At 41.0% G+C, this 17,252-nt stretch overlaps 1 protein-coding gene across 7 annotated transcripts in view; it reads left to right on the top strand.

Annotated features, from left to right (window-relative positions):
• Positions 1-17,252, top strand: part of ABCC8 (ATP binding cassette subfamily C member 8) — a 136,517-nt gene that overhangs the window by 101,373 nt on the left and 17,892 nt on the right. For all 7 annotated transcript variants that reach the window (XM_034770183.1, XM_034770184.1, XM_034770182.1 and 4 more), the window contains 8 exons: positions 2,657-2,782; positions 3,508-3,607; positions 6,466-6,713; positions 8,054-8,214; positions 9,661-9,730; positions 10,424-10,581; positions 11,700-11,792; positions 16,710-16,812. In XM_034770183.1, coding sequence (XP_034626074.1) covers positions 2,657-2,782; positions 3,508-3,607; positions 6,466-6,713; positions 8,054-8,214; positions 9,661-9,730; positions 10,424-10,581; positions 11,700-11,792; positions 16,710-16,812 — 1,059 coding nt within the window. The remainder of the gene's footprint in view (positions 1-2,656; positions 2,783-3,507; positions 3,608-6,465; positions 6,714-8,053; positions 8,215-9,660; positions 9,731-10,423; positions 10,582-11,699; positions 11,793-16,709; positions 16,813-17,252) is intronic.

Raw genomic sequence — 17,252 nt, 5'->3', positions numbered from 1 at the left:
TCAATAGGAGTTGAGAGGGCCCCCCATTCTTCAGGTTTGGACCAATGTAACTATAACAATTTCCTCCCAAAAGGTGTGTTTCTTCCATCTAATGTTTACTGTTTGGAAAGCTTTAATAACCAAAACCCCACTGCATTTCCCAAAGGCCCATGGTGGCAAACAGACTGTGAAACCAGAATATTTACATGTAATTTCCTGCATGAAGGGCCAAGGTGCTAGGCACAGCATGTAGCTAGAAGTCTGTGTTTTCATTTTTCAGTGGTGACAGCAATAAACTGTGTTTAGAGAGAGTTATAAGCTCCCTGTATCTTCCATCATCCTCCAGGGAACGGCACGCTAGGAACAAAGAATGAAAAGCAATCTGTGTCATTAATATGAGGCATAGGAGCTGAGGTGTGTTTTTAAAGGGAATAAGAGTTGAAGGATAAACAGGGTTGTTTTTTTTTAAGAGATGGATTAATTCTCAGAAACAGTAGCTTATTTCAATGCAGAGGCAAAAATCTGTCCAGGCACCACAGTATCTCAAACTAAGGTGATATAAATAAAAAATGAAAATGAACAGACTTGAATATCCACTGCCTGCACTTTGTATGGTTATTTACATCTGTGCAAAAGGGGTATAAAATATTACCAGGTCAGAATGATAGTGTTTTGTACTCCCTTTGCGTAAGGGGTGATGTGTATAATAGGTGTAAGGCAGTGGAGAATCAGACCCAGTGTGCCTAATTCTGTTCTTTTATGCTACTACAATGGCACTGACTTCACTGCATAAATAAGAGCAGCATTTGACTCATTCCCTATTCTCACGACACACTACAGAAGAGGTGTCATTATCCCACTTTAACAGTAGGGTTAATTGACTTGCCCAATGTCATGTAGCAAGTCAGTAGCAGGGAATTAAAGTACAGGAGTTCCTGGCTCACTCGCTCGTCTTTATACACTCTAGGACCAGCTAAGCTCCTTGTGCTGGGGACCATCTCTTCACATAGCACCTAGTACAGTGGGGTCCCAATACTCAAAGGGGCATCTGAGCATTTTTGTAATTCAAATGTTAGTCAAATGCCATGTTATGTACTTTCTGTGCCGAAACTTGTTCTCAGTCCACTAGCTCATGCCACCCTCTTTAATTATAAAAATTAGCACACCAAGCAAAGGATTTTTTTAAGGGAAATATGCATTTGTGATAAAATAGAGATATTCTAAGAATCTGTTGCCTTAAACTCACTGTGGGAAGCTCTTCTGCTGAGTAGCCTCAATTGCTGCTTACTCTCATTTTACATTTTTTTTAAATATTTCAACCTCTGAGAACTAAAAAGAGGTCTTCTTAAAAAAATCTGTTTTATGCAATAAGATAAATTCAACTAAATGTGGCTTGTGGGGAGGTTGTGCTGCATACCAAATTGTTTTCACGTAATATGCCATATCATTGAGCCGTATCATATCTAAGAGTGTCTCATGCTGACTACAACTGATGGTGCTTGAAACATAATACATGCCATCCTACAAATGAAGCAAAAATAGATGCAGTTATGGCATACATGCTGTGCATGTTCAAAGCAAATGATGCCATGATGTAAGGGCAAAGGAAGGCATATGGAACCTGGCATTCAGAGGCTGCTGAAGAGGAGAGGGAATTTCCTGTGTCATTTGGAAATAACAAATGTAGTCTGTGGATGAGGACCCCAGAATTCCAGCAGACTTTGTGTGGGCTCATATCCTGAGTTTACTTACTCCATTAAAGTGGAATTCATGTTTGGAGCGATGAACATAAGGGGCTCCATCCTGCCCTGCAATAAATCCTTTTGTGCCACTCTACCATAAAGGAATCCTCAGCAGACATAAAACCAGAAGAGCTGACTCTAAAACAGCTCCTTCTGCCCATCCCCTGTGGAGTAGGGGGCTTATCAGGAATGGGAGGGGGCCTGAGCATTATATGCTTTAGTAATCCTGGGTCAATGGAGCAACCTACAAGATACCATTCCTGGACAGTACAATTTAAAACAGCTGAGGCTGCTCTAATTTATTCTGGTAGCTGGAAGAAGCCCTAGCCAGTCCCAGGATTGGGAGGAACAAAAAATTAACACCACCACCCACCCTTTCTAGTTCACCACGCTCAGCTCAGGTGGCACATCAGAGGATTGAACCAGTGTTATCCCTGCTTGGATTTCAGCCATGATGCTTGCCGAAGCTCTGAAGATTCTGGGGATTGTAACTGTGAATAAGATCCCCATCCCTTCTGCCAGTGACAGCTATTGTGAAGTAGTAGTAGTGAAAAATGAATGCCTCCCCGAGGAAGGGCGAGTTGCTTGTTTCTCTTAAAGAAGGGAAAGGGGAACAACTGACTAAGGGGTAGCTAAATCCTTGGCAGCACTTCGCAGCCCACTCGGAGGTGGGAATGACAGAGAGGCTGGGGTTTGCTAAAATGGGAAGTGTCTTGAGTCATAATGTCAAGTAGAAACAACAAGGAGTCCCTGTGGCACCTTAGAGACTAACAAATTTAGGATATCCTCCTTCCTTTATGTATCCATGCTGTCTATATTGATCTGTGGAATAGTATTGTTTTTTTAATTTTTTGTACAGTGCCCAGATCACTGGATGGGAGCTTCATAAATATAATCAAATATCTCCTTGACAGTTTGTATTCCTAACTTCTTAGATCATTACAATGAAGGATGGTACCATTCAAAGAGAAGGGACACTCAAGGACATTCAGAAATCAGAGTCTGAGCTCTTTGAACACTGGAAAACACTCATGAATCGACAGGACCAAGAACTGGAGAAGGTTTATTATGTATTTTTTCTCAGCATCTTAAAAAATATATTCCTTATGTGGTGAATCATTTTAAATTGAAAACATTAGTAACACTGAGAGAGAGAGAGAGAGAGAGAGAGAGAGTGTGTGTGTGTGTGTGTGTGTGTGTGTGTGTGTGTGTGTGTGTGAGTGTGAAAAACCTTATATCCCAAACCTTTAGCAGAATCGAGACCCCTCAGAGAAAAGTTCATGTCCATTTGCTGGCTCTGAAAGAAGGTCCTGTTTCAGTTCAAGCTCAACTTTTTCTACCAAAAATGTTTTCTTTGTATCCCGGTCTCTGCCCAATTTGGACCAGTATAAGCAAGACACATCCAGAGTTGTACCACTCTATGGTTGTTTATAGTTTCAGAGACTAGCCTTAAATACAGCCCACACTTCTTTTTAGTTCCAGGAGGAGCTGTAGTAAGCCTCTCCCATGTAATAGACTAGCAAATAAACCACTCATAGACTTAATACAATGGTCCCCCAAAGGTACTGCATGGGGTTTCAGCGTTTGTCACACTGACATTAATGTCATTTGCATGATTTATGCCTTTTGTATTTAAAAATAGATGGCACATCAAACATTCATGAGAGCCAGTTGTAATCCTCTCCCTTCCTTTTTACTGACACACTGATTTGAAAATACATTTTGTGACATCTGTAATTTTAAAAAACTTTATCAAGCGAAGCCACATGACTTGTCCTGCTTTTAGGAAACTATAATTGAAAGAAAACCTGTTTTGGAGAGGAAGAACCTCAGGAGGACCAGGTATTCCCGAGAAGCTCTGCTAAAAGATGATGAAGAGGATGAAGGTAAAGCAATTTTTCTGAAAGGGCACCCTGAGACCCAGTGCTGACTGCATTGTCGTTTTACAGTTCAAACTGTTTTAGATAGAATCAATTCACAAATTTCAAGTTAGCAACAAAATCAGTCTTTTCCCGGAGGGACTGTGGTCTGGTTCTTTATGTGGATCCATGGCTCCTAAGAGTTACATACTAAAACTGGGCTTTAATTGCTAGTTAAAGAGAGCAATCTGAAGGTGCTGGTTAACCATGGCCTTGTGAGAGCTGTCAGAATTGTTCCCACAGGATCTCTGATTTGGAAAAGCATCCCTAGTGAGGAAAGCTCTAAAGCACGTACTTCATTTTAAGCATCTGCTTCACTCCCATCAAACTCAATCAGACTTAAGCATATGCTTAAGCATAACCATGGGCTTCTAAATGCTTTCCTGAATAGGGATAGATTTAAGAAAGTGCTTACATGCTTTCCTGAATGGGGGCTTTAGTAAACTTTCCAACAACAATACACAAGAGTTAGTGGGCCCAATTTTTTGATGGTGTAAAAGAGCACAGGTCCACTGACTTTAGTGGAGTTTTGTCCAATTGCATTAGCAGAAAATCTAAGCCAGTATTGTTTGGACTGATTTGTTTCGCAGTTCAAAAAATATCACTACATTTTGAAAATATTTTGTCCCTTTTTTCCAGTCAGGAAAATGCGCACACAAAAATAATCCCATATTTGATTTGGAAGTTAATATAGAAAATAACAAAAGTTGTTCCGCAACTTGTAATTTATGGTTCTGGATTGTAGAAACCTCAGGGCAGAGAAGGTGTATCCATTCTCTCTGTACTAGGCCATGCACCCTTTTGGCGCTATAGATTGTGTAATTTAAGATATTGTGCCCTGATACTGCAATTAGCACGTGGGCTGAGTACTGCTCCTACATAGAGCCCTAATGACTTCAGTGGAGTTTTGCATGGATATAGCACTGCACCCACACACTATCAATTGCCAGATTTGTTAGTGGCTCAGAGCAGGGACTGTGGCCCATACTATTGTCTATAGCTGAGGAGCACACAGTGCAGTTCAGGATGGGGGATGCAAACATGAGGCTGCTCACCTTATGACCCCTAGCTGCCCTACGACCAGGGGAGCGCAAAAGTGGTTTTAAGACACCTCTCTTCTGCTCAGATGCACCAAAATGAGCTCTGAGGCACATGGGAATCTGCCTCTGTAGCTTAAAAAATCACAGAAGTACTTGAATTTCAAATAGGCTGCTTGCTGGAGATTTTCCTGTTTCATTTTCAAGAAGGAAATAGAATCATAGAATATCAGGGTTGGAAGGGACCTCAGGAGGTCATCTAGTCCAACCCCCCACTCAAAGCAGGACCAATCCCCAACTAAATCATCCCAGCCAGGGGTTTGTCAAGCCTGACCTTAAAAACCTCTAAGGAAGGAGATTCCACCACCTCCCTAGGTAACCCTAGGTAATAGTGTATCCACGATGTATTTAGAGCTATCCATGTGTATTAAAGTATTTGAATGTTTATTTGACAAACTTACCAGATCATTTAGGGGGGGAATTTTCTATGCCCACAAATCCTACTGTGCACAGATTAATTTATTAGCAGTTATTTAAGAAACTTATGTTTCATGAAAACTAATTTTAGGTGAGCCTCAGAAACCATAATAATGTAGCATTCATATACCCATGCTATTTCTTTCATAGTGATAGTCATGCAAAGGTTATATTTTCTTCTGGATTACAAATAAATTAATTTACAAAGATTAAATTATTCCAAGCATGTATAAATCATGGCATCTGGAAAAAAATTCTGAGTACCTTTTAAATAATTAAACGCTATCTGAATGTGAGAGAATGGATGAATTAAAGCTGAATGGCTAGTGACAGCTGAATTTACAGACCTATCTATAGCCTGGGAACACTGGCTTATGCTTTTACCTAGAAAAGAAAATCACTGTTTTATTTCATTATTATCAAGAAAATCTTGAACCAGTAAACTATAGATGTCACAAATAATTGGTGTAAAGACATTGATTATTGAGGGCCAACTTTTCCTTCACTTATGACCATGCACTTATGACTGACTCCAAAGGTGTTGTGCTGGAAACTGAGGAGGTAATTTCATCCTAAAACTGTATTCCATTCGTAAGCTAAGCATGATGTCCATGTATGAAGATGCAAGTGCTCCTTTACTTGCTTTCTCTCCCTTCTGATATTAAGTTAAATCTCCTCTCTTCAGTTTCAAGCTGTGTGCAACCCCCACCCCAGCCTTCATCTCTGATCTTATTGCCTCTACACAAACTCCTATTCCTTATGTTCCACCTCAGTTTCAATCTTGACTGCTGTCTTATACTACTTCTCCTATCTCCCACTTCACTCCATTTCATGCAGTCCCTTATGCTTGGAATATTTGCCAAGTGCCCACTCCACTCCTTCAAAAAACAACTCTGATCTCCTGCTGGTTCTGTGAGGAATATTTGCTATAATAATCACCCTGCAATTTCTGAGTGTTCTGCACTGCATTTTACTTGATCCTTTAAAATGAAATTTGTTGGCATATTTGTTTGCCATATTTAACCCATCAGAGAGCATGTTCATTTACAGCATTGTGGTTAGGATTCTGCAAAGCGCCTAAGCACCAGCCTAGGGACTTTGCTGAATTGGGGCTTACGTAAGTAATAGATAAAAATTTGTAACTAACAAACAGATGCATTGATGAAAAATTCATGGCATGTGAATAGTTTGAATTGTCCCTTTTTATTTTGCAATTTGGCACCTGCCATTTGATATGGGAAAAAATGAATAGAAAAGGTTTCCAGGGCAATGTTACAATCCAACAGTCTTTTTTCCCCCCGCTGATTACAGAAGAAATAACAGAAAGCGATGATGATGACAACCTATCTTCTGTGCTTCATCAGAGAGCAAAGATGCCTTGGCGAGCCTGTGGAAAGTACCTCAGCTCAGCAGGGATTCTGCTCTTGCCTTTACTGGTCCTTTCACAGCTCTTAAAACACACAGTTATGGTGGCTATTGACTACTGGCTTGCACAGTGGACATCTGATGTAATTTCTGCAAAGAGTGACGTAGAACAAAAGAATTGTTCTGCATGCCAGGTACCGTACTTCTAAGTCAGTTCTTTTATTTGACAAAGAAACATCTCCCAGTGCTAACTTCTGCTTGACCAATGACATGCAATATGCTATATTCCTACTAAACTGTACATCACAGAATGTTTTCAGGGCCATCACATTTTCGGGGGCGGGGGGTGTTTTTGTTTTTGTTTTTTAGTTTCTCTCTCTCTGCTCTTCTTTTCTTTTTGCCACCCTTAGCATTGCTTGACAGACTATGTTTGCATCTCTAAAATAGTCTTAATAAAACTTACAGCTCTTCTTTTTTTTCTTTTTCTTTCTGTGCTGCAGCATTATGGCTGCTGGTAGAGCATTCAGGCTGAGTTTCTTAACAAGCGAGAACAAAGATCTTTCAAAATGAACTGTCTGTTCCGGGTTATTCTTCTTTGATTGACTTTATCTTAATTTTGCACAGAATGGTAGGCTTGCCTAAGATTGGCAAGGTGTGATATATACAGTGCAGTAATGCATATTTCCATCCCAGCTTCCTTTGGCATTAAATTACCAATAATCACTAATTTACCTTACTAATTGCTCAGGTGAACCAGAGAGTCACCTCCCAGGGGATTTTATCCTGCCAAGGAAAAAAAGGCATCATTTGTGTTGAACAACATCGTCGTAATTAACGTATTTTTAAGACAGATTAATTAACCATCCCCATGGATCTGATACAACAATGACATTATTTCATTAAAATTCCAGTTGTCTTCTCTGAAGGGATTAATGTCTGTAAAGAAGCAGTCTTGACAATGGTCTAAATATGGTTTTAAACATTTTTCAATCCAAGGTATTGCAAGTAGTGGCTGGATGGAAACCTAGGGTGAAATCCTGATGCCACTGAAGCCAAAGAGGAGTTTTGCTATTGACTTCAGTGAAGCCTTTGATTCATCCCTAGAGAATATTTTATTAAAGCCGAGTTTTAATGGGAAGTTATTAACAATTTATTTTACATATTTATGGCCTCTCTCCAGCTCCCACTGAAAAGGGGCTACTACAATGTCCTGTTACAGTCTTTAAAGGTATCTGTTTCTCCAACTGGAAGCAACTAATGCATAAAATCCTTGGATTCTTTTTATGAGATTCCGTGGCTTTCTAATTTTTAATCTAATCCAAACAGCATATTTTCCTGAATAATGCTTAATTATGGCAGAGAATCATTGGCAAAACAAAATGGGGAAGCTTCTGCTGTCCCTGTTGTGTAGAGGAAAAGAGAACTTCTTCCTCAAGGTTGTCGATCCCACCTCCCCTTCTCTTAATGCAAACTGTATTTTAAATTATTAAAATATTAAAAATAATATTTTTACTTCTGTTTCTTTACTACTTAGGAATTTAATCATTCTCGCTATTCAAGGGTGTTCAGCATTCTCTGCTGCCTTGGGATTATATTGTGTCTTGTCACGTCAATAGCAGTGGAGTGGACTGGTCTAAAAGTTGCCAAAAAACTACACTATTGTCTGCTGAATAAAATTATTTTGGCACCAATGAGGTACTACTTTGATTCTAATATAAGCAGTAGTGCAGGGTAGAGACTTGATATTCCTTATTTCAAGGCAGCCTTTCCTGTGCAGTTCCATTCTGAAATTACTATGAATAAAAAAAATGTGAAGTGGCTCACTGAAAATCAATAGACACTACACATGTTTACACTATATAAAAATTCTACCTTCTGATTCAACAGATTGATTCCCCAGAGTCGTATCTGCTGAAAATAAGTTTTTACTTCTTTTTACTCTTTTACACAAGAGAAAACAGGAGGAGGAGTCCATGAGCTGCAGATTCTATTCCATGATATTCATCATCAATGGAAACATTTGCTGAAGTATAAATATTTACACCTGAGCAATTTTGTTGAAGATAACAGAATGGAAGAAGTATCACCAAGTGTGTCATTAAAGATAGTGGGATTGCACAGGTGTTGCTGTGGTCCTAATTTGGCCTTTATAACTTTTATTTCTGGTGATGATGCATGAGAGGGAAAGAACCCAGCTTGACTGTCAGAGCTCAGGAAAGGGCTGGCAGTTAGAAAAACATCTTTTTATTTGCAAGCTTCATTTGACAAGGAAGTCATTGAGGGACAATAAGCATGGAATCCTACAACACTATTTTTGCAAACTTACTTTTCAGAATAGAACCACATGTTAAAGTTAACTCTAATGATGGAAAGGTGTAACCTTCATTTAATCTTTGTTTTATGTATGCATACTTAATGGATAGAATATAAAATTAACACTAAATAGAAAAATGAAATAGGCAGTAATAGAGTTAACATCCGCTCTGCATCCTTTTAAAAATCCTTTCTAAATTATTTGATGTCCTTTGCTTCCTGTACTAAAAAAAGATCCCAATGACTTTGGTGGACTGTAACATAAAATACACACCTCCCTATTGTCACCTTGCTGTCATGTCCCCACAATAACTTCAGGTCATTTAAAATGTCATTAATCCTTTTACACTGATAATTTTTTCACTACTGTATGTTGCTATTCCAAGAAAAATTAATATGATCATGCAAGACTTGCAATTACATTTTGTCTATATTTTTCCTCGTTGAGGAGTGCTTTGTGTGTGAGAGTAATACATAATTAAACAATATTTCATATTATATATAATATATTTATCATATGAAATATTTTGTTTATTTCATTATGTAACTTGTATTGTGCGGGGAAGTCCTGCGAAATCTAGAGTGATGATTCATTGTGCTAGGACACAATTATTCCTTTATTATGTCTGTTTTTGGAATAAGTTTGGGCTGACTTCAGCACAACAGAGACTATAGACTATAGACCTATTACTCATTCCCCCGCTGTTATCAATAGATTGTGTTCCAGCTCAGTACAGAGCTAAAGAGAAATGGAAAGAAATGGGAAAGTATTTTAATATCTACTCGTGTATTAACTTTATGACCTTTCCTATTTACTGTCCATTTTAGATTTTTTGAAACAACACCACTGGGAAGCATCTTGAACAGATTTTCAGCTGATTGCAACACCATCGACCAGGTACAGAGACCAAATAAATCTATTCTCCAGAAATGCATACCAATTTTCCCCTATCGTCTTCAGCACAGAAAATGTACTGTCTGAATGCTGCCATGTTGTGTTAAGAGGGACTAAATCTCATTTAGTTATAACTGATCTGAGAATTTTGTTGCATTCTGAATGCATTTTATATTTGTTTCCATTATGGCTTGCAGTGTTCAGAAAAAGGGAATCCTGTTCTTAAAATCCATGCTGAAATACTTGTTTGATTAGAAGCTTTTCAGATGCTGGAGGGTCTTGGTTATTTTATTTCTTCTATAAAGAAATGTAAAGGGACACATTCTTGTCTCAGGATTGGAGCACTTGCACCAGAATGAACTAAACAGATGTTTAGAGCACCTCCAACTAAAGAGGGTACCTAGGATAGTCACAGGCCTTGAAGCTGACTGGTTATTAATGACATCTCTATCGCTAGCTGTGCAACATGTATTCTTTTGGAAGAATGTGCTGTGCAATGTATGCATCAGAGGAGCTACATAGAAATGCTATCAGGTTTCCCCAGAATCCACCAGCCAGCTCAGAAATGTTAATCTTCAAAGTTATGGTATCCTTTTTTTGGTGAATGGGAGGAGGAAGAATGAGATAAGATGTTGTCTTGTATATTACTCCTTTGTTTGCTTTACCTGTGATATTTAATGCTCTTTATTTATCCAGCACATTCCTGCTACCCTGGAATGCCTGAGCCGCTCCACTTTGCTGTGTGTATCCGCTCTTGCAGTAATTTCCTTCGTCACGCCAATGTTTCTCATTGCCCTGCTTCCTCTCGCTATCATATGTTATTTCATCCAGAAATACTTTCGAGTGGCCTCAAGGTAAGAGCATTGACCGGGCTCATTCTGGTATTCTGAAATTCATGGTCTGGTAGCAGGGAATAGAGAGTTTTAAACTGGACCTTGCCAAGGCTGCATCCCTACATGAAAGCAAATCAGGTCTATCACAGTAAAAATTTATCATTTTACAGCTGCATTGTTTATAACTATTAAATTAGAATTTCTGAGTGGGAGAAAAGTTTGTTTCCATCATTAAACAAATGATCATGCCAGAATTCACAATCCACAAAACAAGGCCAAATGTTAGCTTCTCCGGTGGGGTTGAGCCTTAGGAGAAGTGTGAAGATATAGCAGTAAAGCAGAAATGGCCAAAGGCATTTAGCTTGACCAGGGCAGATGGAAATGAAAAGTTCAGGGATCAAGGAGGAAAATTGAGAAGTGGAGCTTACTCCGCATCAGTACCACAGTTGCCTCTAAAAGATGCAGCATTCACTCACACCCTCAGTTGCTACTAGATGCCAGCAGGCCCATAAAGAGTTGGGAGACCTCAACAATATCCCTATTTCTGTCTTTGTCCCTTTACAGCCACGTAGATCCCCTCTCCACAGTGTTCAAGGAGTGCGAGTGGAAGCCTTCTGCCTAGATTCTGCATATGTGTCCAAATTGAGAAGGGGCTACCTGCGCCCTTTCCCACTTCCTGCAGGACTAAACAGAATTAACTTTACATAGATCATCAATGCCTACATTTATTTGGTGGTTATTGCTAAGCAGTGTAACAAAAATCCATTGCTTATAGTCATTTGAGTTAATTGAAGCCAGAATGGTGTTTCAGAAGTAAATCATTCCACATGAGAAACTGGAATATAGGAACAAGGTGCATGTGGGGGTGAAGTGCAGTAAGACCTCCCAGAGCTCCAGCACTGTGTGTTTGAGTTTAGTAAGAACGATCCTCCTGCTTTTCTAGGAGTATCTGTCTTAGTGCAAGAGTCCCATTAGTAACATCTCAGAGTCTTTGCATTTGAAATTCTGCCATTTTAGGCTCACGGGCATGAGATTCTGTTCTGTAGATGTTCCATTTTACTCCCCAAGACACTTAGTGCCTGTTTCAAAAGGATCACTGTACTATTAAAACTGATTTTTCTTTTTTAAATCATTTCCAGGGACCTGCAACAGTTGGATGACAGCACCCAGCTGCCATTACTTTGCCATTTTTCAGAGACTGTGGAAGGTTTAACCACTATACGAGCTTTCAGGTATATTTTTGAGAAAAAAATGTTCAGCCTGCCCTTAACTGGGCACCCACTTTTACACCTCCGGTTTTGTAGGTGCAGATAATTATAGTTTGGGTCACTTAGAAGTTTAAGTACCTAACTGCATCAGTAAATGGAGTTCTTGGACACTTATGTGACCTAAAATGTGGATGCCAATAATTTCAGAGGGGGACAAAATTGCAACCCCGGTTATTTGATCCACACTTGCAAGAATGGAGGCTGGTGCTACATATCTGGGCATTTATGGAGAATTTAAATAACAACGTAATGATCTTTAAGTCCTTGCTTGCCTGACTGGTCCTTGGCCATAACCAGGGCCGCCCAGATGGAGGGGGCAAGTGGGGCAATTTGCCCCGGGCCCCGTAGGGGCCCCCACAAGTATGTCGGAGGCTCCCCCCCCGCCTCCGTCTTCCCCCATGCCCTGGCGTCTCAGCCGGTAAGGGGGAAGGGGGCAGGGCTGCGAGCTGCAGCCGAGCGGCGGGAGCTCAGGCCCCGCTGGAAACACCACACCACTGCAGCGCTGGACACGGCGCGCTGAGGCTCTGGGAGAGGGGGTAAGTGGCATGGTAAGGGGCCGGGCACCCCCCCCCCCCGACACCATCTTCCCCACAGCCCTGACCCCAGCTCTGAGCCCAGCCCCTCTGAGCCGGACACCCCCTGACCCCATCCCCCCCACAGCCCTGACCCCCAGCTCCGAGCCCAGCCCCTCTGAGCCGGACACTCGCCTGACCCCATCTCCCCACAGTCCTGAGTCCAGCCCCTGTGAGCCGGGCACCCCGCAACCCAGAGCCCAGCTCCCCACCCAGCTCTGGGCAACAGCAGCACCACCCCCAGGCAGCGACAGCCCATTGGCACCAACCATCACCATCACCCAGCAACAGCCCATTATGTAATTGCAAATTATACATACCATTAAAGCATTTAATGTTTTTAAATAATGTATTTAGTGTATTTTCAAATTATTACAAATTAATTTTTGAATGTATTTCACTAGTTATTTTTTACATTTCCAAATACATGTTACTATAGTATTGCAACTTTTTTTTATGGAAGGGGCCCCCGAAATTGCTTTGCCCCAGGCCCCCTGAATCCTCTGGGCGGCCCTGGGTGTAGATAGCAGTATGTCGTTGGGAAGGCTTCTCTCATCGACATAGCTACCGCCTTTCGGTAAGGGGGACTACCTACGCTGATGGGAAAAGCCCTCCCGTCAACATAGGTAGCATCTTCACTAAGCGCTACAGCAGGGCCGCCCAGATGTGGGGGCAAGTGGGGCAATTTGCCCCACACCCCGGGCCCCACAGGGGCCCCCACGAGAAAGAATATAGTATTCTATGGTATTGCAACTTTTTTTTATGGAAGGGGCCCCCAAAATTGCTTTGCCCCAGGCCCCCTGAAACCTCTGGGTGGCCCTGGCCATAACATCTATTTAGACCTTCAGAAACAGCTGAGGAAGATCTAATAACACACCTGAGTTGTGCTTCTGTATTCCAAATATTATATTCCCTGAGGTGTGCCAGTCAAAGTTCTGCCAAACCTACCAGTTGCTTCCCCAAACCCCAAAGCCCAAAGCCAGTTAACCCTCTTCCAAGCCCCTGTCTCATCTACACATACACATATGTTGCAAGTTAACATTGCTGCTGACAACTCACCTTTGGAATTCTATAATTCTTTGTGAAAACAATGAGTCCTTGTGGTACCTTAGAGACTAACAAATGTATTTGGACGTAAGCTTTCATGGGCTAGAACCCACTTCATCAGATGCAGGGGTTCTAGCCCACGAAAGCTTATGCCCAAATACATTTGTTAGTCTCTAAGGTGCCACAAGGACTCCTCGTTGTTTTTCCTGATACAGACTAACACAGCTACCGCTCTGAAATAATTCTTTGTGGTCATTCCTGTACAACCTTAATGTTTCATTTACATAATTGTATAATACTCTTCATCCACAAAGTTATGAACCTATAGGGTCTTTTGCATTTAATTTCCTTTCTTTTCTGTTTTATTTTTTTAAGAACAGAAAAAATTGAGATCAAAAACATATTGCCCGTATTTAATTATGTTAGTATTTAAATTGTCCCAGTCAGGCTCTGAACTTCGTAGCTGAATGAGAGTACAGTATGCTGGCATTTTGCTGCTGTTTGGAAATCAGCATAGTATTTTCAGTATTAATTATTATGATTTTGCTTGTTGTTTGTTTAAGTGCCAACAGTCTTCTCTAGTTTATTGGTATGTGTTCCCCTGTGTGCCTCATTAGGGAAATGTATTATTCCATTCTGGTTTTAATCCTCGCTTTTCACTTTGTCTCTTATCCCGATCCTATTCGACTCTGGCAGAAATTGAGAGATTTTGTGACTATTAGTGCTGCACTGCTTCAGATTTTGCTACAATAAATCACTCCTAATACCATCTCACTGATACCCTGGGTTGTTTAGAACACTCCCTCATGATTCCCCCTCCTCCCTGTCACCATGAAATGAACTGCTCCAGCAAAGCCTGTTCAGAATTCAGGGAGCTTGAAATCCCAGGCTAAGGCCAGGTCTACACTACCCCCCTAATTCGAACTAAGGTACGCAACTTCAGCTACGTGAATAACGTAGCTGAAGTTCGAAGTACCTTAGTTCGAATTAGTTCGAATTTACCTTGGTCCACACGCGGCAGGCAGGCTCCCCCGTCGACTCCGCGGTACTCCTCTCGGCGAGCTGGAGTACCGCAGTCGACGGCGAGCACTTCCGGGTTCGACTTATCGCGTCCAGACTAGACGCGATAAGTCGAACCCAGAAGTTCGATTTCCAGCTGTCGAACTAGCGGGTAAGTGTAGCCAAGGCCTAACTGATGAATCTTTGCCCCAAACAGCAGGAGACATTCAGTAGGTTTTGTATTCCATCCACATGCCAAGCTTCTGTGTCAGCTTGTATCTTGGCTATTTTTAGGAGTATACTGCTTTTCAGCTGCATATTGAGTGGTAGCAGTGGCATTTGAAGTTTAGACTTTAAAGCTTGAGCAATGTACCCAGCCCCTGCATTCCTAAAAATAAAACAGTAATAAAGGAGTCCAGCCATAGAGCTAGCAGGTACCAGTTGTTCCTGCAGCACCCTTACTGTCCTATATTTTCTCTTGGCCATTTTGAGCAACTTATAAAAATCCAGGAATTATATCAGAAAGATAGCAGCTGCTGTCGCTGCAGCCACAAATAATCCTTCATCAAGTATCCTGGGTGTAAATATACCATCTCCAAATGTTGTCTGGTGTATAAAGGACTTCGAAATGGTCTGTCCTAAATAATAAATAAAATGCAAACAAGGTTTTCCCAAGGAAGGGTTTCACTTTAGGGACAATTTCTGTAGTGAGATTCTGAGAAATTTGCAGCACTCTGATGACAAATTGTACTCCTCAGCAATTCCACCCCCCACACATGTTCCACTGCTGACTGCACAGTGCCAGAATCTCTAACATTTTATAGTGTCATGATCTCTGGGATAATCTGTGAATAGTCTGGACATTTTAATAAAGAGGGACTGATTTTTTTTAAAGGTAATTACTTTTTAGCCTGTACATGGAAGGGGATACAGGAATATTTATAATTGACACATAACAGAACTTCACTAATACCAGTGCTTTATAATTTGTACAAAACATTGGCTGTCTCTCTCCTCATTTCTGTGTAATGATTTGATAACGGAGAGCTGTATTTTATAACCAAGGCTTCATTTCTTTTACAAACTATTTTACAGGCCGTTTACTAGTGTAGTGCTGTGTAGTATTATTAGTAGCGATCAAAATAAATGTACAAAGTGCATGTTTTGGTGTATTACCTTGACTGATCTGAGTACTAGCTGAAACCCTGATCCAGCAAAGCACTAGAGTAGGCAGTCTGTGCATCCAGACGGAGCCCCACTGACATCATTGCAGGATCAAGGCCTAATGCAGAAGTTTTACTAACTAGCAAATGTTCTTCTAGTTGTTAGTGTGCATCGGTGTGGTTCTACATAGTAAACTTAAAACGAACTTGCTGTATTTAACAGCCTTTTGACTCTTCAGCTGGTTTATTTTGAAGAGAGAGAAACTGGTTTATAAAAGTCTTATTGCAACTTTTATTGATTGTAGTTCATTAGCTCCCACAATGTACTGGGCATTGTCTATGCACAAATTAAGAGACAATCCCTAACACTGTGGGATCTTGATTCATGACTGGGGCTCCTAGACACTACTGCAATACAAATAGCAAATAACCCACTCAATTTTATATAGTCAGGTGAAAAGAGGAGTTGTGTTTTCTGTAGAACTAACACGTCTTTCACTTGCTCACTCTCTCGCTCTCTCTTGTTCACATGGTTGCATACACACACTTTCTCAGACTCATATTTTTCTTTATTTCAAGCCACCTTCCTCACTGCTGCCATGGTAATGAATGACTAGCCAGAGTCTGTTGTCATTTATAAATTATAGTTTTAATATGAACTGCCCAGCTAGCCAATGTTAGTCCCAGAGTCGTATATAAAATGTCAGCTCCATTTTAAGAAGGCAGCAAAATCTTATTTGTCCCTAAAGAAAGGACATTGTGGCTGAGGGATGATTGCATATGATCATGTTGTAGGACACTCGGGAGGTTCCAGTTATTGAACTGTTGAGTGATGCAGACCTTTAAAATTAAAGTTTTATCAATAATTAGAAGCTGTGGCAGCATGCTGCAACCTACAGCTCCACAATTTGGGCATGCAAATGCTGTTTGTGTGTGTATAATATATACACTCCAACATCTCGGTATTCGGATTAAGAGGATGGGTTGAATCGCTCTTAAAAATATGTCCCATTAAATGCATTTTTTTTTTTTTTTTTTTTTACTTTCCCAAGGCCTCATGGCACACATTGACTCCTTGCTTTGCCATTTCTGTTTTGAAGGTATGAAGGCCGATTCCGACAGAAGCTTCTTGAATATACAGATTCCAACAATATCGCTTCCCTTTTCCTTACAGCTGCCAATCGCTGGCTGGAAGTTCGCATGGCAAGTACATTACTCTGTGTGGTTGGTTGGTTGGTTTATGCTTCACTTTGATCCTGGCACTCCATTGATGTATATGAGAGTATCCAGCATATACCTTTGCCGTGTACATGTCTTTTTAAAGAAAACTTGCCCAATTACCCAGTCGATGAAAGTCCAATGGAGTGCAGGAGGGGAGGAATTCTTCCCACAGGCTGCAGCTGTTATTCCAGAGCTGGAATAGGATTCATGGCCCCTTTCCCCCTCCTCCCCGGGTGACCATATGAGAGGAAGAAAATAGCGGGACACATGGGGGGGGGGGGGCGTCGGCAGAGCACAAAAAAAAAATAAAAAGCGGAGTGCCGCCGGTGGAGCAAAAAAAAAAACCACCAGAGTGCCGCAAAATTGGTCGGGACGCGAGACAAACACCTAAAATCAGGACATCTGGTCACCCTCCCCTCCTC

This window comes from Trachemys scripta, chromosome 4, assembly GCF_013100865.1.
Source record: "Trachemys scripta elegans isolate TJP31775 chromosome 4, CAS_Tse_1.0, whole genome shotgun sequence".
In the NCBI taxonomy this organism is placed as follows: domain Eukaryota; kingdom Metazoa; phylum Chordata; order Testudines; family Emydidae; genus Trachemys; species Trachemys scripta.
The sequence above is the reverse complement of the archived record's forward strand: the minus strand, read 5'-3'. Positions and strand labels throughout refer to the sequence as shown.